This window comes from Polypterus senegalus, chromosome 10 (genome assembly GCF_016835505.1).
Source record: "Polypterus senegalus isolate Bchr_013 chromosome 10, ASM1683550v1, whole genome shotgun sequence".
Lineage (NCBI taxonomy): Eukaryota > Metazoa > Chordata > Cladistia > Polypteriformes > Polypteridae > Polypterus > Polypterus senegalus.
The window spans coordinates 151,166,863-151,191,062 of record NC_053163.1 but is presented as its reverse complement, the minus strand read 5'-3'; the positions used below and the strand labels follow the sequence as shown (position 1 = coordinate 151,191,062).

General features: G+C 42.3%; 1 protein-coding gene across 4 annotated transcripts in view; it reads right to left on the bottom strand.

The window, feature by feature from the left end:
* Positions 1 to 24,200, bottom strand: part of ushbp1 (Usher syndrome 1C binding protein 1) — an 87,586-nt gene that overhangs the window by 22,575 nt on the left and 40,811 nt on the right. For all 4 annotated transcript variants that reach the window (XM_039767070.1, XM_039767071.1, XM_039767072.1 and 1 more), the window contains 6 exons: positions 23,006 to 23,215; positions 19,235 to 19,509; positions 17,528 to 17,668; positions 17,290 to 17,372; positions 15,655 to 15,742; positions 13,867 to 14,095 (listed from right to left, as the gene is read on the bottom strand). In XM_039767070.1, coding sequence (XP_039623004.1) covers positions 13,867 to 14,095; positions 15,655 to 15,742; positions 17,290 to 17,372; positions 17,528 to 17,668; positions 19,235 to 19,509; positions 23,006 to 23,215 — 1,026 coding nt within the window. The remainder of the gene's footprint in view (positions 1 to 13,866; positions 14,096 to 15,654; positions 15,743 to 17,289; positions 17,373 to 17,527; positions 17,669 to 19,234; positions 19,510 to 23,005; positions 23,216 to 24,200) is intronic.

Below are 24,200 nucleotides of genomic sequence, written 5' to 3'. Positions count from 1 at the left end.
AATCAGTCGGCCCATTCTCCTCTGACCTCTAGCATCAACAAGGCATTTTCGCCCACAGGACTGCCGCATACTGGATGTTTTTCCCATTTCACACCATTCTTTGTAAACCCTAGAAATGGTTGTGCGTGAAAATCCCAGTAACTGAGCAGATTGTGAAATACTCAGACCGGCCCGTCTGGCACCAACAACCATGCCACGCTCCAAATTGCTTAAATCACCTTTCATTCCCATTCTGACATTCAGTTTGGAGTTCAGGAGATTCTCTAACCTCTCTCTCATTTCTCCTAGGGCACGAAGTAGAAAATGGCCGACAGTGGGGTAACTCGCGTTGAAATCGTAATTGAGGAACTCCAAGCACTTGATGAAAAGATTCAGAAACTCCTGTCCCGACGGAAATACCTGAGAAATCTGAAGGCCCGGCTGTTGGATAAACCGTCCTTGCCATCTGGAACCGGCGAAACATCAACCCCGCGTTGTGCCGACCTCACCCCCGCGTCTCGTAGGAGCGAGCCGCTGCTGACCTCGGTGGATTTCAGCTATGCAGGCGGGGTTCAAGGCCAGAGCACCTCCATCGGCACAGGCAAGCATTTTATCTCAGAACCGGTTTGACCCTCTCCGCGTCCCCATTTCGCCTTCAGCACCTGGTGATGTATTAGTGGTAGGTGATTCCATCGTTAGAAACCTTAATGTCGCATGCCCTAATGCAAAATCGTTTGTTTCTTGTTTTCCCGGTGCTCGTGTCCGAGATGTAATGAAACGTGCGCCAGCAGTCTACGAGAAACACAAGGAGAGGGCAGTTGGATCAATCGTCTTGCATGCCGGCGTAAACGATATAAGGCACCGACAATCAGAAATCCTGAAGGCTGACTTCGCAGCTCTGATTAGAGACACGAAGGAGAGGACCCCATCGGCAAAGATCTTCGTTTCGGGTCCACTACCTCTCGTCAGACGATCCAACGAGTACTACAGTCGTCTGCTAGGGTTGAACAACTGGCTACAGGGTTTCTGCAAGAAGAAGGATGTCGGTTTCATCAACAATTGGAATCTCTTTTGGAAAGGCGCGTCTCTTCAAGCGTGATGGCCTGCATCCGAACAGTTTCGCGCCGGGTCCTCTCCGAAAACATATCAAGGTAATTCGTTTTTCTTGACTATCTATCTCTGCTCTTAACCCCTTCCGAAATAATACTGTTGTGCCAGGACATGATGAATGTTTAATAGAGTCTTCCGTTAAAGTGCACACCATTAATACTGTAATAAGCAATCTCAATGCACGTAGAAAACCTAGGAAATACGGCATAAACTCCAATAATCTAATTAAAATCACTATTTTAGAGGAACAATGTATTAAAACTATAAAACAGATCACAGATTAAACAAAAATATACACAGAGCGCTAATAATAATAATTTAGTTCCTATTCCAAATAACAATAACGCACATAGTACTCATCTCTGCACCTCCGAAACATTAAATATGGCACTATTAAATGTTAGAGCTTTAACTAACAAAACGTTTTTTATCAACGATCTTATTAGTGATAAAAAATAGATCTTATTGCACTAAATGAAACATGGCTTAATTCAGATGCGCGCAGTTTTAATCGAATCTGCCTCCGGATTACAGTTTTACTCATTCAAACCGCCAGGGAAAAGGGGGCGGATTGGCTAACATTTACTCGAGCGATTAAAATGTAAAGATGTCAGTTTTGGTAAGTTCAAGTCCTTTGAGTATCTCGCCGTTGTTATTCATGGAGATTCTCAAGTTCTAATACTATCCGTGTATAGACCTCCTAAATATAACGCGCTTTTTGAGGAATTCTCTGACTTAATGTCAATTTTAATTACTAATTATGACACACTCCTAATAGTTGGCGACTTTAATTTTCATATAGATAATCAGTGTGATCTAAAAGTAAAAGAATTTATGAACCTCCTGGATTCTTTTGATTTGAGACAACTCATAAATCAGCCTACACATAAAGCAGGTCATACATTAGACTTAGTGATTACTAAAGGACTGAAAGTTGATATAAAACAGATCATTGATATTGGTCTATCAGACCATTTTCTTCTACTTTTAATATAGAAATAATGATAAAAACACTCATGAGAAGCATATTGTTAAAAACGCTTCTTTGATTGGCAGCAGCTTTAAAACTTACAAACATTTTAAGCAATCAGTCCGTTTATAGTGCCAGCTATAATAGCGAGGACAATGTAAATAGTAAGGTGGAAAGATTTAATTCTAAAGTGAGAGCTGCTGTTGACATAGTTGCACCTGAAAAGACAGTGAAAAAATCTTCTAGCATTGTTATACCATGGAAGACCCAAAGAGTGTCTGATTTAAAGAGAACATGCCGTAGAGCTGAGCGTCAATGGAGGAAGAGTAAACTTACTATCCACCACGAAATATTAAAAGTCAAAATAACAGAATACAATAACACTGTCCGTCTTGAGAGACGCTGCTATTTCTAAGATTATAAATAACAATTCTAGTAATCCTAGAGTCTTATTTTTCAACAATTGATCGCCTACTAAACCCAGGTAGCTCAAAGGAATGCCTCCTAAGTGCTTCCAGTGAAACCTGTGAGGCTGTCGCTGTATTTTCAATCAAAAATTAATGATATTAGAAATAACATAGTATATCTCCCCAACACTAAGGATCCCCTAAACCCCAACATCCTGTTATAAACAAATTAAACTCTTTCACTAGGATAGATTTACCTGATTTACAAAAATAATATCTCAATTAAAACCCTCCACCTCGTCCTTGACCCGATACCAACAAGGTTTTTCAAAGAAGTATCAGGCGTGCTAATTGATAATGTTCTTGACATAGTAAATTCGTCACTAGATACTGGGGTCTTCCCAGACTGTCTTAAGACTGCTGTAGTTAAACCCCTACTTAAGAAACATAATCTTGACCCCTCGCTCTTGAAAATTTTAGACCCATCTCTAACCTGCCCTTCTTAAGTAAAGTTCTAGAGAAGGCAGTCATTATGCAGTTAAATGACCACCTAAATAAACATGCTATTCTTGATAAATTTCAGTCAGGTTTTAGAACAAATCACAGCACAGAAACTGCACTCGTTAAAGTAGTAAATGACTTGCGGGTAAATGCAGACAGAGGCCATTTATCTGTTCTCATCCTCTTAGATCTGAGTGCTGCATTTGACACCATTGATCACAACATTCTTAGAAATCGCCTTAGTCAATGGGTGGGCCTCTCTGGCAGTGTCTTAAATTGGTTTGAATCCTACCTGACAGGGAGAAAATATTTTGTTAGTTGTGGGAATTACAACTCAAGACACATGATATCCAATATGGTGTTCCACAAGGCTCTATCCTGGGTCCGCTGTTATTCTCAATCTACATGCTTCCGTTAGGTCAGATTATCTCAGGGCACAACGTGAGCTACCACAGCTATGCTGATGACACACAGCTGTACTTATCAATAGCACCTGATGACCCGATTCTATTGATTCACTAACACAATGTCTGACTAGTATCTCAGAATGGATGAATAGTAATTTTCTCAAGTTAAATAAAGAGAAAACTGAAATTTTAGTGATCAGCAATAATGGATACAATGAGGCTATTAGAAATAAACTGGATACATTAGGATTAAAAGTCAAGACGGAGGTAAAAAGCTTAGGGGTGATTGTTGACTGTAATCTGAATTTTAAATCACATATTAATCAGATCATTAGGACAGCATTTTTCACTTAAGAAACATAAGTAAAGTTAGACCTCTTATATCACTGAAAGATGCTGAGAAATTAGTTCACGCGTTTGTTTTCAGTCGACTAGATTACTGTAATGCACTCCTCTCAGGACTACCCAAAAAGATATAAATCGTTTGCAACTAGTGCAGAATGCAGCTGCTAGAATCCTAACTAGGAAAAGAAAATCAGAACACATCACACCAGTTTTGATGTCACTACACTGGTTACCTGTGTCATTCAGAATTGACTTTAAAATTCTGCTTATGGTTTATAAAGCCTTAAATAATCTCGCCCCATCTTATATATCGGAATGTCTGACACCTTATATTCCAAATCGTAACCTCAGATCCTCAAATGAGTGTCTCCTTAGAATTCCAAGAACAAAACTTAAAAGAAGTGGTGAGGCGGCCTTCTGCTGTTATGCACCTAAAATCTGGAATAGCCTGCCAATAGGAATTCGCCAGGCTGATACAGTAGAGCACTTTAAAACACTGCTGAAAACACATTACTTTAACATGGCCTTTTTATAACTTCATTTTAATCGTAAGTTAACTTAATCCTGATACTCTGTATGTTCAATTCATCATAACAACTATTCATGGTGGCTCTAAAATCCGTACTGACCCCTACTCTCTTTTCTGTTTCTTTTTCCGGTTTCTTTGTGGTGGTGGCCTGCGCCACCTCCACCTACTCAAAGCTTCATGATGCTCCAACAATGATGGACGGATTAAAAGGAAGAAGTCTACGTGACCATCATCATCATCAAGCCCTTCCGTGAGAACCCTAAATCCAAAGAGGACTGTTTCATTTATGTTAGGTAGAATGCCCAGAGGGGACTGAGCGGTATCATGGTCTGGAATCCCTACAGATTTTATTTTTTCTCCAGCCGTCTGGAGTTTTTGTTTTTCTGTCCCCTGGCCATTGAACCTTACTCTTATTCGATGTTAATGTTGATTTATTTTTTTTATAATTATGTCTTTCATTTTTCTATTCTTTAATATGTAAAGCACTTTGAGCTACTGTTTGTATGAAAATGTGCTATAGAAATAAATGTTGTTGTTGTTGTCTTGACCAGGACCACACCCCTAAATTCATTGAAGCAACTGCCATGTGATTGGTTGATTAGATAATTGCATTAATGAGAAATTGAACAGGTGTCCCTAATAATCCTTTAGGTGAGTGTACTTCACGCTCAGAACACTGTCATGGCTGCCAGAGCTCTTTTGATGCGTTCCTTTGAGTACGTAATCAGAAATGAACGCAATGTGTGTGCGAGTCGCAGTACCAGCAAAAACCTGAGTGGCGTGTGTGTTTGAGTTTTGGTACGTGACGTCAGCATCGTTGTTGACTATCAACATGTGACAGCAAGGGATCAATGTGAGCGCTTCAAATGTTTTGATGTGGTGAAGCAATTCATCAAACTAAAATGCTGACATGTGAAAGTATTCACTTTGCTTATTTTCACCCATTTCTCGCACAGGCAATACGAGTGTCGCATATTCCCCACCATAATGACGCGATACATTTAAAGGTCTCACATACCACTGTTACAAGAAGAGACCCGAGACATTGCAAAGGTTTGGGGCAGCCACCCATATAATGTGTTCATGGCTGCAAAAGTAAAGGGTTTGGTAGCGAGTAATGTTTACAAGACAGAGTCCAAAACAGAACTGCCCTTTTATAGGAGGTCCGGGGGAAGTGATGTCATCCTCGGGGCCGGGGCTGGAAGTGGCATGTCCTGGGTCGAGGCAGTGGTTCCTGGTGGGATTTCCTGGGAAAGGTCTGCAGGGAACTTAGAAAGAGCGTTAGTGCACCCTACCAACCCCTGGGTGGATGTGTTACCATTATTCTCCAAGCCCTTCAGCTGCCTCCTATTCACCTTCTGTGTTGCTGTTAACGTCTTTTCTTTTTTTTTTTTGCACCTTCACAACAGCATCAGAATGCCAAAAATGTTTATCTTAAGATCTTTACTCACAACACAGCGAAACTGGATGTTGTTCTCTCAGCGTGCTGGTTTCTCACACTGCCACCTGGTGCAATCCTCCAGATTTACATAAAGTACGCGCGTAAGTATAGTCAAAAACTGAGCCGAAGGTTGATCTTCATACAACATAATGACCCTAAGCACAAAGCAAAGACATTGCAGGATTGGCTAATGGACAATTCTCAGAATGTTCTTGAGTGCCAATCTTGAAGCCAATCGAATATCTTTGGAGTGTAGGAGAAAGTGGGCACAGGGCCATCTTAACATATGGGCACTGGCTGGGGCCTCCAGGATCATTGGGGCCCACGATGTTTCTGATGCCTATGTATGTTTCTGGTTTTCTATCAAAACACAGGCCCCAACATACTACTTTGCCCAGGGGTGTATGATGCTGTTAAGAGGGACCAGAGTGGGCTTTGCCCATTCTGCTAGGCTTTAGAGGCACACCAAGCCTGTTAAGACAGCAGATTTAAAATGGATGCAGACAGGCCACTTCACCTACCCTCAACCTACATTCCAAAAAACTGGGTGAACTCTTCATACCAGGGCCAGCCTGTACTGAATTTAAGTCACTTCCATCTACACAATCGTTCATAGATGGTCAACCCTTCATCTCACTCTAGCTGGACGAATTAACATTGTTAAGATGAATAACTTTCGTAGCTTCTCTTTTTATTTCAAAACATTCCATGATACATCAATAAATCATTTTTTAAGAGGATAGATTCAACCCTAACCTCATTTATTTGGAATTCAAAACATTCACGTATCCAAAGAGCGACTCTACAAAGACCTAAGGCAGAAGGTGGCATGGCTCTACCTAACATTCAATTTTATTGCCGGACAACAAACATACAAACTATAAAAACCTGGACATGGACACAAATAGATGAACACACACAGGCTTGGTCCACAATAGAAATAAAATCTTGCAGTACTTCTTTATATCCCTTGCTTTGTGCTCTAATAAATGCCAGTTATGGCCAATATACTAACAACCCAATTGTGCTTCACTCATTCAGAATATGGAACCAATGTAGGAAGTATTTTAAGATAGGGAAGCTTTAATCTGTGGCATCTCTGCATGAGAACCACCTTTTTCCACCCTCTCAAATTTTTATTGCCTGTAAAACATTTGGGATTAAATCACTTAGAGATCTGTACATAGACAACATCTTCACATCCTACGAACAATTGCACTCCAAATTTTACTTTCCAGCAACAGATTTATTTCACTACCTTCTAATCAGAAACTTTGTTAAACAGAACCTGCCTAATTTTCCTCACCTCTCACATCCCTCTATGCCGGAAAAAATATCGATCAGTCTTGATAACTCAGACAGCTTTTCTGTAGTATATAAAAGCATTTTACAGTCCCAAGAGGACGGTGGGAAAAGGATCTCTCACTCAACATCTCAGAAAAGGAGTGGAAGGCAGCAATGCAGAGAATTCACTTGAGCTCCATGTGAGCAAAGCATACAATTATTCAACTCAAAATTATATATCGAGCACATCTGTCTCATTTAAAATTGTCCAAAATGTTTCCAGGGCAAAACCCAACCTGCGAACGTTGCAATCGAGCTCCAGCCTCACTGGGCCGCATGTTCTGGGCCTGCACCTAATTAACATCATTCTGGACCAAAGTCCTTAAATGCGTTTCGGACAGCCATGGGGTCACAATCCCTCCGAATCCATTAACAGCTGTGTTTGGTGGGCTCACAGATGGGCGTAAAGTGGAGAAGGACAAACAAACTCCCTTTACTACACTATTGGCACGTAGACTTATCTTGCTCAACTGGAAGAATCCTAACTCTCCTATTCTAAGTCAATGGGTAACTGATGTTTTATACGATTTGAAATTGGAAAAAATCTAATTCTCACTTAGAGGATCTGTGCAGAACTTTTTCAAAAAACATTTTAGAATAAGCTTTTAAAGCACCGAGGAAGCAGATTCTCTCCCCTTTTCTTTTACTTCTCTATTTATCTTTATTCACTAATTCATTAATTCATCTATTTACTTTTTTTTAATAGCTTTAAGTTTTACTCTGCTGGCTTAGCTCTCTTTCTCAGGGGTGCGGGTTGATTTGTTTTTGATCTTACTTTTGTAAAAATTGATTTATTTGTATGAAATGTTGTGTGATTTCAATAAAATAATAATTAAAATAAAAGATTGAAAACATCTACACAATCGTTGTCTTCACATAGGCGCATTATTTTGTCCGTTACAGTTATCATTCGTTATAGCTGTTAATTTGGTCTTTTAAACCCAACATGTACTTCATTAGATAACAGAGGCGTAAATCAGAGTTGAACTTCTTCTGACCAAAGGCACCAAAGTCCAAACCAAGAGCTATGCTTCAACGAATGACATCTGTGACGGACTAATTAACACGCCTAGGAGAAGGCACTGATTTTGTAATTGGATGTGACTTAAATTCTAATCATTAAAGATTACACATTCATGCATAAAGTAGCTGCACTCCTCACATGAAGAACTTTCTCTGAAATGACCTCTTGCACTCCCTGAAATAAAAAAGCTGATGAGCTGCTACCTCTTTTTGGGGAGCTTAAACTTGACAGTCTCTTCTCTTTGTGGACCAGAAAGCTGAGGCGCAATTAGCCAAGCCGAGTGCTAAGCCTAGTCTGAATAGACTGAGTAGCATCCATTATTTCAAGAAGGGAACTTGACCATCTACACTCTTGGGTCAGGAAGAGTAACGCTGTTCCATATGATGTTGCAGAAGACACAGCAAAGAATTTGGCAAGAAAAAGCACAACACACCAGATACAAAGGACCATGTCGCTAAAAGACACCTGAACCCGGACTCCACACAACATCCAACAGCATCCTTAAAGACTGTGCATCATAAAATTGTTAATCTTTGCTAAGATAAACTCTTTAACTTCTTCTTTATCTTGTCTATGTTAAATGGTTGTCTGTCTCGTCTGTCTTGTCGTGTCCTGTCTTATATGTCAATATAAGTTGCAGTTATGATATTTTTAAAATTCTTGTGTTTATTAATGCATTTTAATATTCTTTTTCTTAAATCAAGTGTTCTTCAGTTAAATTAATATATGAGGGGATACCTAAAAATAACTGGAATCTGTACCTGGTGCAAAATCTCGACTTAGTTGCGAATTTCGCCGCTAGGTGTAGCCTACTTACAGTATTCTGTGGCAGTCTGCCAAGTGGTGTTGTCCTGTACTGTTTGTACGGCATTCCGTGTCGGTTTTTCTTGGTGCTTATTAAACGTGTTCTGCGTTTTTTGTGACGGGTGATTATAAAGAACAGCGAGTCTGCGTTAAATTTTGTTTTCTCTTCGGGAAAACAGCTGCTGAAACTGTAGTCGTGCTTAAAACTGCTTTTAAAGAGGAAGCTTTAAGTAAAACACAGGTCTACAAGTGGCTTTCACATTTCAAACGAGGGGAAATGTCACTTATTGACCAACCAAGATCTGGCCAAACTTCCACAATTAGGAATGATGAAAATCTTGGAAAAGTTCGCAATGAAATTTACGAAGATCGTCGTTGGACTGTTGAAGAGATTTCTGAATTGACTTGTGTGTCTTGGAGTTCTTGCCACCTTCCCTACTCGCCTGATCTTTGCTCCATGCGACTTTTTCTTGTTCCCGCATATGAAAGAAAGAACTTAAAGGAAATCAGTTTTGTACCGTGGATGAAGTCAAAGAAAAATCGTTGCAGGCCTTGGACAACGTTCCCCTTCAGCAATTCCAAAAATGTTTCCACCAGTGGGACAAACGTTGGGACAAGTGCATTCATTCACATGGAGAGGACTTTGAAGGAGACTAAAGTTTCAGTACGTAAAAGTTATTAAAACATTTTTTTTTCAATTCTAGTTATTTGTGGGTACCCCCTCAGACGTCTAATGGCCAGAGAATGCTTCCTACAACTGAACAAGGTAAGGTAAATAAAAGTATAAGCCTTACCGAATTCTTCAATTAATTACAGGCATTGCTGAAGGCAAAACTGATACCAAATTAAATCTTTTCCTTTTCCTATAGGAGAGACTTGAAGACAACTGTCTAATGATGGTCTCCATCCAACCTGCGAGAGGCTTAAGAAGAAAAATCCCCAAATCCAACTTGAGTGAAGCTTGTCCCACCAAAACCCAAGAATACTGCAGGCTGGAATGGCTAAAGGGGCTCCAACAAAGGGTCTGAATACTCGTGTCAATGTGAGATTTCGCATTTAATCTATCTCTCTATTACAATAAAAAAAATCTTGGGAAGAGAACCAAGACGTGATTTTCTCAGAGAGATACTTTCACGTCCCGCAAGATGAGACTTTGGGCCAAGAGATTTATCCACACCTTGGGCCGGAAATAAAAGACAAAGAGTAGATGACAAAGTAGAACATTGTAAAGAATTCAAAAATGTTGGTTAGGTACACATTAGAGATTACAGAAGTACGAAAATTTGAAAGTCTCAAAAAAATGATAGTAAAGATCGCATTAGCGCAAACGGAAATTATTACTCAGTGAAATAATGGAACATCGAAAAGAGATCGAATATATCGTTCAGATTTAAACTTTAAATTGGAGACTTGTAGATCGTCTAATTCGTGTTGCCATCATGGAAAAAAAAAATGTAGTGTTTCTTCCCAATGAAGAGGTGTATCCGGGAGAATTAAAAGATTTGTTGTTTGGTGTAAGTGAAATCTCGCAGGAGAAAATTTCAAGCCCCGCAAGACAAAACTTTATGCAAAGAGATTTGGAAAAGTCCTGCCCACATCTAAAACATTTACAACTATGCACACGGTTCAATCATTTTTCATTTGAGTGAATGCTACAGTTAGATACAGTTCGTGTAGAGAGAAAGAAACAATATTCACTCACGTTATATATTATACGATGTGTTGTCACGATGTAATTCCAAACACGGAATCAAAATTCAATGTGATATTGATAAAAAGGTTAAAGCGAAAAGAGATTAAATATATAGACATAGGTAATATGACAGAAGTATGTAGATATTGTCAGAAACTTGTAGATTGTCTAATTCGTGTTGCCATCAGGGAAAAGTAGTGTTTCTTCTCAATAAAGAGGCGTATCCACGAGAAAAAAAGTTTTGTTGTTTGGTGAAAGTGAAATACGCGAGAGGCAGAGACACGAAGTTGCTGGCATGTAGCGCAGGCAGGGGGCTTGGCGAGCAAAGCGAGCAGGAGGCGAAGTCCCCTAGTCTATTATATTATAAAATACAGAAGCCTGTGTGTCAGGTACCTCTACACAATCTGATTGGTCAGTTTGGCTTTGATGTGATTGGTCAGTCTGGTGATGTGACTGTTAGAGGAAGTGTGAATGGGAGACGCACAAGGCACACTGAGAGTGTCACCTTCAAAGACGACAAGTATAAAACTGGACCTCAAAAATAATGGCAGACTTTATGGGAATGTGCTTGAGAGATGGAGCGTTGGTGAAGAGACGATAGTAAAGGGGTAGGACGCACAATGACAGAGGCGCGTTAAAAGGCTCAAAGTATTAAACCAGATAGGAGGCAAGCAAGGTGCCTCGAAAATCATGACAGGGTCTGAGGAGCAGGCTTTACAGGAACGCACGCTGAGAGAGTCGCCTTCAAACTCTGAAAGTGAAAAGCCAAGATACGAGTGGAGAAAGGCTTCTCGAAAATAAACACAGAGACTGAGAAGCAGACTGTATGGGAACACGCTTCAGAGAGGGGGCGCCGGTGAAGAGATGTCAGTAAAGGCGTAAGACGCACACAAGGACAGAGGCGCCATTCAAAGACTGAATGTATACAACCGGATAGGAGGTGAGAGAGGAGCCTAGAAAACAATGACAGGGTCTGAGAAGCAGGCTCTATGGGAATGCACTCGACAGATGAGGACGCCGGTCAAGACGTAAGGGTCGAGATATACTTGATGCTATACGACACGTACACTTGAAGATGCTACCGCTATGCAAGATGTGTACTGACTATATTTGCATGTGTACTTTATATAAATCTGGAGGACTCCACCGGGTGGCAGTGCGAGATGCTGTTGTGAAGAAGTAAAACAGACGAAAACAGCGACAAGAAAGATGGTATGTGAGACCTTTAAAAGTATTGCATTATTACGATGGGGAATATGTGATACTTGTATTGCCTATGCAAGAAATGAATGAAGAAAAGCACCATGAATGTTTCATGTGTCAGCATTTAAGTTTGATGATTTGCTTCACCGCATCGTATCATTCATCAAACATCGAAACGCGCACATTGATCCTTTTGGATCGGCATTGCGGCTTGACGTCACACTGTGTTATCTTGCAACGGCCCCCACTTCTTTTCTCGTACATTTTCTGCTTTGCACTGACATATCCGTCTCGAATTTGTTTCCATTTTATCTTGTACGTTTCCACATCGACTTTCAAAGAGCTGCTGATTTGACGGCAGCAGTTCTGACAGGCATCTTTGTCACTTTGGAGACGATTGTAAACAACAATGCCGATGTCACATACCAAAACTTTGACACACACCGCACCAAAATTTTTGTTGGTATTGCCACTCATGCATGCGTCGCGTTCATTTCTGACGACGTGCTCAGAGGACGTGTCACAAGGGTGCTGGGAACGCGTGGCAGCCATGAAGTGTACGTAAGTATACACCAGCCCTAAAACACACAGTGAATGAGTCACCTTCAAAGTCTGAAAGATTGGAGGCGAGCAAGGCGCCTCGAAAATAATGCCAGGGTCTGAGGAGCAGGCGTTACAGGAACGCACATGAGAGAGAGGGAGCATTGATGAAGGCACATTAGTAAAGGCATAAGACACGTGCTGAGAGAATTGCCTTCAAAGTCCGAAAGTATAAAACCAAGATAGGACCGGAGACAGGCATCTCAAAAGTAAAGACAGAGACTGAGAATTAGGCTGCACGGCAACAAACTCGCCGGTGAAGAGACATTCAGACCCACATGAATAAGGAGGAGAGGTGCCAAAGGTACACGTAAAACAAGAGGTAGCAAATATTCTTTAATAATTATTACCTATTTTCGATGGGTACCGTGCTTAGTTTTTAATAAATTTGCAAAAGTTTCCAAAAATCCGGTTTTCGCTTTGTCATTTTTGGTGTATTCAGTGTTGCTCGAGATTAATTTCAATGATTTTAGCACAAAGCTGCAACATATTAAAATATGAAAAAAGTGAAGGGGCCCGAAATTCACTGTATGTTCCGAGACGGGTTTAATTAGGACTTAATTATGAATTTTGCAGTTATTGGGAAATGTTTTGTGGCATTTACACCATCATTTTGTTCTTACAATTTTGTGACACCATGGAATGCAGTCACATGATTAACGTTATCAGCGCAACGCTACAAGAATCTTAGATTACGCTCCTTTGTCATTAGATCCGGGGAAGCAGCCATAGGAGAAACGCTATGTCCCTCGGAACCTTTGTTGGCAGCCCCCCTGAGTTGTGTTGGGGCCACTTTCATGGAACACCGGAGCTCATCTTGGCATAAAGAGTTGCACGGCTTAACGAGCCTGTCTAGGCGAGGGGCGCAGCCACAACCGGAAGTAGGTCAACGAGCACCTGCAGCACTTCCGGGTGGGTTATAAGAGGAGCCTGCAGCCACTACTCAGGGCGCCAGAGTCGGGATGATGACGATGACAACGATGCTGCACTGGGAGGAGTGGAGGAGAAAGAGTATGTTTTGGGGTGATTTTTCTTTGTTTTTTAGGACTGTGTAGGGCTAGTGGGACACGGGGAAGACATGCCCCTCAACTGAAGAAAATAAAAACTTTTTGTTGATTTTGCCCGTGCCTCTGGTGTCAGTCTGTGTCGGGTCGGCGCCAACCAAGTGCCAATATCACAATTAGTTAGATGTCAATTCTTAGATGAGTTAGATGTGTCACTATCTACATTTGCGGATATTCTAATACATTATTTGTTCTATTTAGATCTCTTGGTTCCCGACGATTGCTCTGATTATCTATACTTCAATTTCGGTATTAGTGATTTGGCTTGGTTGAGAGATTGGACTGATTTGTGGTTTCGATTCTCTCCTTATCTTACGTTACTTCCTATGGCTGTCTCTTTAAACTTGGTTGCCTTCCCTGAGAGGCTTAACCTGATACTCCAAGGCTATGCAATAAAGCAGATGTGAAGGGAAAGTCTTCTAGAGCGGATGTCCTCTGGCCTTACCCTGACTCCTACAAGTTCTTGCAGCAGGGTGGCTTTCTCCCGTTTCGGACTCGGAGTGTCCAAGGCGTGTAGCGGTCTGGGCCCAGGAAGGGTGTCTGTGTCCGGCGTAGGCCTCCCCTCTGCGCTTGCTTCCAGTATGGGGATCTTCATTGCTGCTCTTTCCTGCTTGAGCTGCTGGATGTGGGCCCGTAATGCTACTTCTCGACCTGTAGGGGGAGCCCCATGGATTCTGTGAAAGAGACAGGGGGACATAACAATGTAGAGAATCGTATAGATGAGAGAAGGTCATTTAGTCCATGTATAACTTGTGTGGTTTGTGCTGACTGCAGCAGTAAAAGTGTTACAAGGAATCAAGAGATGAAACAAAGTCAAGAATCGTAACTGAGAATTTAACAAACCAGTAACCCGAGCCAAAATGTTTATCTTAAATCGTAGTCGGAAAACAGAGCAGCATTTTGTAAGCCAGAAACTTCAAAAAGAAAGTAAGGAAATAATCTAATCAAGGACTTTGTTAAATGGTGCGACTCAAACCACTTACACCTGAACACCAGCAAAACCAAGGAGCTGGTGGTGGATTTTAGGTGACCCAGGCCCCTCATGGACCCCGTGATTATCAGAGGCGAATGCATGCGGAGGGTGCAGACCTTTAAGTACCTGGGAGTGCAGCTGGATGATAAATTGGACTGGACTGCCAATACTGATGCTCTGCGCAAGAGAGGACAGAGCCGACTATACATACAAGGCTGGCGTCCCTCAACATCTGCAATAAGATGCTGCAGATGTTCTACCAGATGGTTGTGGTGAGCACCCTCTTCTACACGGTGGTGTGCTGGGGAGGCAGCATAAAAAAGAGGGACATCTCACGCCTGGACACACTGGTGAGGAAGGCAGGTTCTGTAGTAGGCACAGAGCTGGATAGTTTGACATCCGTGGCAGAACGATGGACGTTGAGCAGACTCCTGTCAATCATGGAGAATCCACAGCATCCACTGAACAGGATCATCTCCAGACAGAGGAGCAGCTTCAGCGACAGACTGCTGTCACCGTCCTGCTCCACTGACAGACTGAGGAGACCCCACACTATGTGACTCTTCAATTCCACCCCGGGGGGGGTAAACTTTAACATTATACAAAGTTATTGTCTGTTTTTAGCTGCATTTTTATCACTCTTTAATTTAATATTGTTTTCATCAGCATGCTGCTGCTGGAGTATGTAAATTTCCCCTTGGGATTAATAAAATATCAATCTATCTATCTATCTATCTATCTATCTATCTATCTATCTATCTATCTATCTATCTATCTATCTATCTATCTATCTATAATGTAACTCCTTTCCTATCTATCTATCTATCTATCTATCTATCTATCTATCTATCTATCTGTCTGTCTGTCTGTCTGTCTGTCTGTCTGTCTGTCTGTTTGTCTGTCTGTCTGTTATATAGTGCCTTTCACATCTACCTGTCTTTTTCACATTATTTGCCATTGTACAATATTGGTCACCATTGGTTTCTATTATATTATGAACACATTTCTTTCCATTCTGCATGAAATCACAAGATTACATATTTTCTCTGTCATCAGTACAAACTACACGGTGTAAGTTACATATAAAAACATGCCATTTTTGGGCCACTGTGTTCCTTTATTAACAATGAAAGGCAGAGGCTCCCAAAAACACAGTTAAACGAAGGGTAGAATATGCCTACAGTAATTCTGCATTTGTTTCATTTTTGGTTATTGAAGTCTAGAAATCATACAACATTGACCAAAAAGTTATGCATGAACCTTTTGTGCATTGCTCCTTCTGATCCTTCCAATGGTTCCCGGAGTGATTTCTCCATCTCTGGACTTTTCCCTCTCCCATTTGGCTCCCCTACAAATGAAATCAAATATTATATTTGAAACATGAAATGGCAGAAGAACATAAAAACAAAAGGCCACTCTGCTTTGGATCTTCTTGTCTTAGCTCTCCATTTAGAGTCGGTATGCTTCCTAATCTCATCAGCCATAGAACATCATGGTTGCAGGTTCAATCCCTGCCTCTGGCTCACCAGGTTAACCTCAGGAATTCATTTGATCTTTTTGAGCTTCAAACGTATAGGGCTGTGTTTTGTTATCACTAAAGGTAAACCAGTAAATGACTGGGAACTTTATTTTTTGTTTGCCTGCCCTGTCTCTTTTGTGCTGTGCCAAGTGAGGCAGGGCCACCTGATTAGGCAGCCGGGGTACTCTGTTACTCCAGTTATTCTGTAAATGTGCCACAAACAAACACACAACAATGGAGCATATCGACAGAATGGTGTTCTTCATTCCGTGTCGCCCCATCCAGCTCTCGCTGGATCCGCTCCTCGGCTACCAACGAGAGTAACGTCTGTACTTCCTCAATAGACCAGGAAACAGCCATTTTTGGTTAAAACAAAATGGCGCGTCCGAACCTTCGCTGGCTGTGCTAAAAATCTAGCGGGTCTGTTGTGTCTCGTGTCGCAAGTTCAGTGACGCAGTAATGACGATTTTCTCTGGCCAATCAGTGACCAGCAGAGTTTACACGTCACGTTTTGGTAACGGTTCTGCGCGCTTGGAACCTCGGCTGAGGTGGTACTAAAAAAAGGACCAGGTACCAGGTACTCTTCCCTGTGGAAAACCCCCCAAAAGTGAGCTGAACTGAACCGTGTCGTGCCGTACTATGCAGTGGAAAAGCCCCTTATTGTGTTGTATTTTGCTCTCTCCAGAGTTCCATCTTTTCATTCACTTACTGCTGTATTCTCACACCAACCCATTTTAGACATCTGTGTCTTTCCAGAAGTGCTTAGCATTCAATAAATAATTATGCATGACATTGAGCGTGTGTCTACTTGGCGTGGGTAAGCTGTTGAACCCCATTCGGGCTGCAAACCGTGGAATTCCCACTAAGTGCGACTCATACGCTCCCACTGGTTATGTCCCAACCCTTTGTACACACCCCCCTCCCACCTCGCTACTACCGTGGTCGGGTGTCTTGGTGGAGGTACATCTGGACTGTGTAAAGACGACGACTCAAGTGACGAGTTGGAGGTGGGCACATGAGCGGGCAGTGCATACTGAACGAGAAATTAGCAGACTAGCATGAAGGAGGGAGCTGAATGGACGTCCTTCTCCTCTCCTCCCGTTCCACACTCCGCGCCGTGCACCCCCATCCTTCTGTCTGGCAAGAGAAGGTGCGAGGACGGTCCGTCAGTTTTCAGTCACGAACGATTGTGTGTTGGTTCGTTCCTTGCATTGTTACAATGTTGCTTTTCTTGCTGATTTATTACATTACCGATTTTTCAAATGTTAATTTTCTCCCTGTGCTTAAAAATCATTAAAAGTCCGGCCTCATTATGGGCGTATGGTACGCCGCGGGTTGGCTAGTACGTTTTAAAGCTTTAAATGGTCAGTACTCACCTGTCACTTGTGTGCTAACCAGGTCCACATTCCTCGTCTCGTACATCTCCAGCAGCTCCCTGAACATCTGCTCACAGGCCTCACTGCAGAATACAACACAGAAAATCACCGCTGACGGGATTAGACAAGGATTTGTAAAGAACAAAAGTCTGTGATGCCGAGTAGAAGTCAAGGTGCAACCTGAGACGATGGAATAAAAAAAGAGAAGGAAACCCCTGGAGCTGCCAGTCATTCATACCTGGACTTGAGCGCCAGCTGCAGGGCAGTGTGACGTGATTCATGCTGATCCAGCACCATACTGATCTGCTCGGCCTCTCCTTTCCTTCTGTCCAGAGCTGCAGACAGGCGGTCATTACGTGCTTTCAACCTCTCGATGCATCTTAAGGAGGACAAAACAAAAAGGAAGACACCATGAAAACAAAAAACGACAAGAAACAAAAAGGCACAATGCATACAGACTATGGTTTGGACTCCTCTGTAGACTGACTATCTATCTATCTATCTATCTATCTATCTATCTATCTATTATATAATGCCTTTCACTCTATCTATCTATCTATCTATCTATCTATCTATCTATCTATTATATAATGCCTTTCACTCTATCTATCTATCTATCTATCTATCTGTCTATCTATCTATCTATCTATCTATCTATCTATCTATCTATCTATCTATCTATCTATCTATCTATTATATAATGCCTTTCACTCTATCTATCTATCTATCTATCTATCATATAGTGACTTTCACATCTATCTATCTGTCTATCTATCTATTAATTATATTATGCATTTCACATCTATCTGTCTATCTGTCTATTTATCTATTTTATAATGCCTTTTCTTTCTATCCCTCTATTCCATAGTATCCTTCATGCCATATCTGTCTCTATAAATTATATAAGGCCATTTATGTTTGTCTCTTTATTCCAATTTTCCATTTCTACCTATACATCTATTATATAGCACTTCTCTCATTTATATTATATAGTGCCTTTCACATCTGTTTATTGCATAGTGTCTGTCATATCTGTAAATCTGTCTATTGTGTATTTCCCATCTGTTACATAGAGTCGTTTACATTTTCTGTCTATTATATAGTGCCTGTTCTCTCCTGTCCATCTGTCATATGCCATCTTTCACATCTGTCTGTCTGTAGATGACGTTCTGCACTCTGTGAGGCTCCAGGCCTGTGTATTTGATGTAGATGGGAGTTACACTGGAGTGCCACATGAACAGGCCTGTTTGCTTCACTCTTCACTTTGTACGTCTCCAATTATAAATATAACAGCAGGTCAGGTCACTTGTGGAAATTCTCAGATGATTCTGTACTCATGGGTGGTATTGATAAGGGGGATAGAGACTAAAGAGAGGAGTCTGGGGGTGAACTTTAAGAAGTGTCTGCAACGTAACATCAGGAAAACCAAAGAAGTGCATATCGACGTTGGCCAGGGAGGGGATCTGGAGGTGTTGCACTGCTACAAGTACTTGGGGGGTCCATATCTGCGATAGGCTGGATTGGTCTAACAACACAGAGGAACGATTTCAGAAAGGACAGAGCAGGCTCTTGAGCAGGTGATTAAAACAAAGTGAGGGTGTGATACATTTATGAGTACCTCAAATACCCGCAATTGGAATCAGGAGCAAATCATTAGCACTTCAGGAGAGAGGATCCTGACTTATTTAATCCTCAGACATTTAGTTTAGTTTGAAGTTTGAGGTTCTACCATGCTGAAATTAAAAGAGCTCTCTGACTTTCTCACTCAAGATCAAATCTTGGGATTCCCACATGTGTTAAAAACAAGAAAAAAAAACATTTTAAGGGGGTGCACTTACTTTGCCACATGACTACCATCATTGTCCCCTAATCATAATAAAGGCCCACAAAAATAAAACCCTATGGCCAAGCACAGCCCACCCAAAGACGACTAACCCAGCATTACCTTTGAAGCCGCTCAGTTTCGCTCTCAAAGCCGCCTGCCATCAAAGCCTGCGGAGACATCTGTGCCCTGGTCAGGGCTGGCGGGCTGCCTGGTGTGTCACCTCCGCTGTCCCCCAGGGGTGAAGAACACAGTTTGCCTATCGCGGGCCCAGGAGAGCTGGTGTGGGGAGGTGAAGCCCAGCATGAACTGGACACCTCGCTTGAGGAGCTGGAAGGGCTGAGAGGGGGTGAAGACCCAGATGACCTCACCTGCAAACTGCTCTGAAGATCCAGCACCTGGAGAGACCAAAACCATAACGTGAGCACGGCTTGACATTTTCCTGCATGTTAGTAGCATTACGTGGCTTCAGATGTCAGAGTGTTTACAGAATAATAAAGACAATGTGGTGCGGACATCGGTCACACAGATGTCAGCATCATCTAATCACTTTCTTTGGTCAGAATTTATGAAGGTAAGCCAATAATTATCTGCACTTTTTGTTTGGGCTGGCCTTCCCCGCTCATATGTGGAAATATGGCGTGTCTGAGTGCCTGAGTCTCTTTCTAGCAGAACATGAGAACATGACCACTCCACTCTCCATCTTCACCATAGAAGAACAAACAGTAGTGGGCCACTTTTTATGAGCTGCAGATGTACCAGGAGCTGAAACCCTCGTCGGTTTGTTAAAATCACGGCAAGCTCGAAGTCATCATCAGTAGTGGAAGTGGATGGGCCTCTTGCTGCTTCTTCACTCTGAACACTTGTTCAACCAGTTGTGACCTTCTCGATCCATTGGTAAAAACTCTGCTGTGGTAAAGCGGCATCTCCGTGTAATTTAGCAGAACAACTTCTATGGATTTTGACTGAGGAGGAGGTTGGGAGCGCACACTGATACAACACACGACGAACCACCTTAGGCTCCCAAATTTGGACCCGAGTTCAGCCATGCAATGGGTGACACCTCAGCACCACACTGGAACAGTGTAACTTTTTTTTTTTTTATGGTGGCTGTAGTGCCAATCCTGTCACCAACCCCCAAGTTTTCCTGTAAGTTGGAAGACCTGCTTGCAGGTTAACGTCCTTCATATCTAGAATGGAGCAATTGCAGGTTAAGGGCCCAATGGAGGTGAATCGCTTCTGGCATTTATGGGATTCAAACTCGCAACCTTCTGATTAGCGGGCTCAGAGTGACCACTCCGACATTGTTGGCTAAGATTAGTCATTATAATGGGTGGGTTGTGTGGCGGTCCTACAGTGGTGTAAATGCCTAGAAGTCCATCTAAAGAGTAACGTGGTCTTCATCATGCTATAAAAAATGAGCAGTCCAGAGAATAACATGAGCTCCCTTAACTGAAGCGTTCTTTGTGAAAATCAAAGACAAGCCATACGGTTCAAGAAAGATCTAATGTTAGAACGCAATGGAGACTTTAGAGACGTTTTGATATAAAATAAATCAGGAGTGGTCTCCCCTCGACTTTTTCATATATTCAGATATGGGGATGGATATTTCTGCGGGGGGCTGGCGCCCTGCCCGGGGTTTGTTTCCTGGATGAGATGGATATTTGAGGAGTAAACTGTAAGATGATGTTTATATTTTTAGATTATGTGCATTAAAGAACCATCAACAACAAATCAAATGAAATGAATAATATATTGAACAATTATTATAAAAGTAAAGTTGAATAAATTGGACTCTGCAGCTGCATCAATAAAAGGTAAAGTATACTTCAGTTAGCGGAAATTGCCCAAAAATTGATAGAAATCTACGTTTTGTACCCAATACTTGTATGCAAAATTTGGCTGACCAAAGTGAAAGCGTACTCAACTTATCATGTTTACACACACACACAGACACAGTGTCAAAGACGAGACATAAAAAGGTTTGGAGAAGCTACAAAGTATCATTTTTCCTGCCTCCAAAAGTGTTGGATAAAAAGTGCATATGTGTACAGATCTGAGTCCAAACCAGAACTGACTTGATGAGGCAAAGATGGCGGTTTAAAGGGAGAGTAGAGGAAGTGAGGTCATCAGGGCCAAAGGCGGAAGTGACGTCATCAGGACATTAACTGGAAGTGACGTCATTGAGCCCACAACCAGAAGTGACATCATCGGGGCCAGAGGTGCCATCACTGGGCCCAGAACCGGAAGTGATGTCATCGAGAGCAGGCGGAATTTCCCGTAATTGGTCTGCAGTGGAAAGACCTCTCGTTCAGACCCTTTAGGTGCCTCCCATGCACATATGTGTGAGAACAGACACACAGACATAACATATTCTTAACAGTATTTTTTGTGGTCTTCTTCTTAATGGACTTTAACTTTTGGTTTTCATTTCAAAGTTGTGACACTCTTATTATTGTCTTCTGGTTAGAATACTTGCTTGCCTTTCAACTCTTTCTGTTCTCCTGATATTTATCTTCTCTTTCTTTTCTCCTGATATTTATCTTCTTTTGTTGTTATTTTTCTACTCTTAGTGCCATAAAGATAATTATTTGGATTAGGAAGTCAGAGGTTTCCCGATAAAGAAGACATCAGTTTTAAGGTGAGGATGACAGAAGTTTCAAAGTAAGGTCATTATTTTCACGGGTCTTGACACCAGTTAATGGTGAAATGGGGGCAGCTGGAGGGCTTTGGTGACTGTAGTTCTACTGCTGCTCCAGGAGATGGCGCTGTGCCCTAATGCCTTTCTCCTCCACCTGCAGACTAGATGACTGACAGCAATAACGACTCTGATGTCACTTCTGGTCCCACCTCTTCCTTTCAGAAGGATCCAAAACCAGTAATTCCACCATCTTAGGACGGCTCTTTTCTAAACTCACAATTATTGTAGATGACTCTACAATAATTGTGTGTATTTTTTGTTTATTTCCCAAAACCAATTTTAATTGGTGACCTGGCTGGTATCCCAACTCTTTATCATTGCCATCTGTTTCTCTTATGGCACATATGAGTAAGAATGTCATTGTATTCTGTACATGTGACAAAACTGGCCCTATAAACCTACTGTATGCTCCTACCCCAGTTGTCACACCCATAACTCCACACACATGTCACCTAAATGGTCAAGCTGAACAATGGCATCCCCGTCGTCTCTAGTAAAACACTGACAGATCAGACATCTTTAAGGAATGTCTCAGGGCCCACTGTCTCCCTATTAAGTGTACAAGTGGCACCAGTGGGTCCGACAATTTCCTTGTGATGTTCATAGTGTAATGGACTGCATGTATGGGTTGGCATCCTTACTGGGGTTCATGGAAGTTCCTCAACTGTCCAGGATGCCAATATCACAAAGGGATCGTGGGAAGCTTCATTTCAAGGCTGTATGTTCCCCCGACCAACTGGATGCCAGCATCCCTGGACATTGGTACCCATTCTGACATCCACAGAGAATGCTAGGAATTGTAGTCCAGTAGCACAACCCTGCTGGGGTGTGTGAGTACCACTAGGGGGTGCTACAGGGAGTTACACTCCCTGCTGTTTAGGACTTCCTTACAGCCCACAAGTGCTTCCGATGAGTGAAGCCCTGGCATCGGAAACATTCAATAAAAGAGACCACACTGCGAGTTGGAGCCGGGAGAGGAGACAGGCAACACTCACCTGGGAGGAATAGAAGAGAAGAAGAACAAAGAACTGTGCCTTTTTATTGCTGTTTGGAGATATTTTGTTTAAAATAAAAGCCCTTTGGTTTATACCTGAGACTTGTCTAAACATTCATGATTAGGGTTTTGGGGGCTCTTTGGTGCCCTCTAGTGGCCACAATGGTTATACCTTGTAGTCTTTCTCATCATCCCTTACCTTTTTCAGGAATCTGACCCTTTCTTGTTCTAGCGAGCTCAGGCTGACCTTGGACTTTTTAAGCTCCTCTTCCTTACACGCCAAGGCTGCTCGGAGCTCCTGATTTTTACATCTGTAGAGGGTGACGTCCTTCTCATATCTGCTGCTTTCCTCTGAGTTCAGTCCCGAAGCAGATACAATCCCGAGGTCTCGTTCCAATTCCTCAAGCACCTGTGATGAAAAAAAAAACAAAAAAAATAAATCACCAATTAGCCAAATGACATCAGACTCAGAGTGGGATTATTGGAAAATCTGGTACAGTTAGGCAGAGCCAGTCCTATTTCTTAAGAGCTTGTCACACACGTGTGCATAGGGGACACCTTAGGGGGTTCCGGCCACTCCAAGGGTTGGCGCTGTGTTCTACTGCTTCTTCTCATCCTCCCTCTGTAGACGATTAACGGCTATAGCATCAGTGACGTCACTTCTGGTGTCTGTCCACCTGGATCCTACCAGATGAACTAAAGACCAGATGATCGCCATCTTGAGACAATTCAATTGGAAACTCATATCTGGAATGACCTTTTTGCAATTATTGCGTGTTTTTGGTGCTTTTATTTGTGATTATTTCACTTCAATTACGCAGGATGCCTGCTCAATAGAAGGACCGGGGGAGAGAATATACACAGAGCAGTATCTCTCCCAGAGCGATAGATAGATAGATAGATAGATAGATAGATAGATAGATAGATAGATAGATAGATAGATAGATAGATAGATAGATAGTGTGGACGCTGGCCCGGACACAGACAGACGGACAGCATATCTCACCCAACACACGTTTATTTTTGACTATTATTAACAATTACATGCACTCACAAACCCCAGTGCCTCCAGCACCGATCCCCCAAAGTCCAGGCCACACAGTCCTTTTCTGGCCGCCTCCTGTCCTCTCGCCAGCTTTGTCTTGCTTCCTCCCGACTCTCGCTGTCGACTGGAGGGAGGTGGCCCCTTTTATGTATGCCCGGATGGGCTCCAGGTGCTTTCTGAGGAGCTTCCGTCGACAGACCCGAGTGTGGCGGAAGCACCAACTGTGTAGCCGGAAGTCCTCCGGTTGTTCCAGGTCCTCTTCCCCCCAGCACTTCTAGGCATTGGGGCGCCGCCTGGCGGTAGCCACGGGCCCCTACAGGGCTGGGCTTCCAAGCCCTCTACCCGTGGC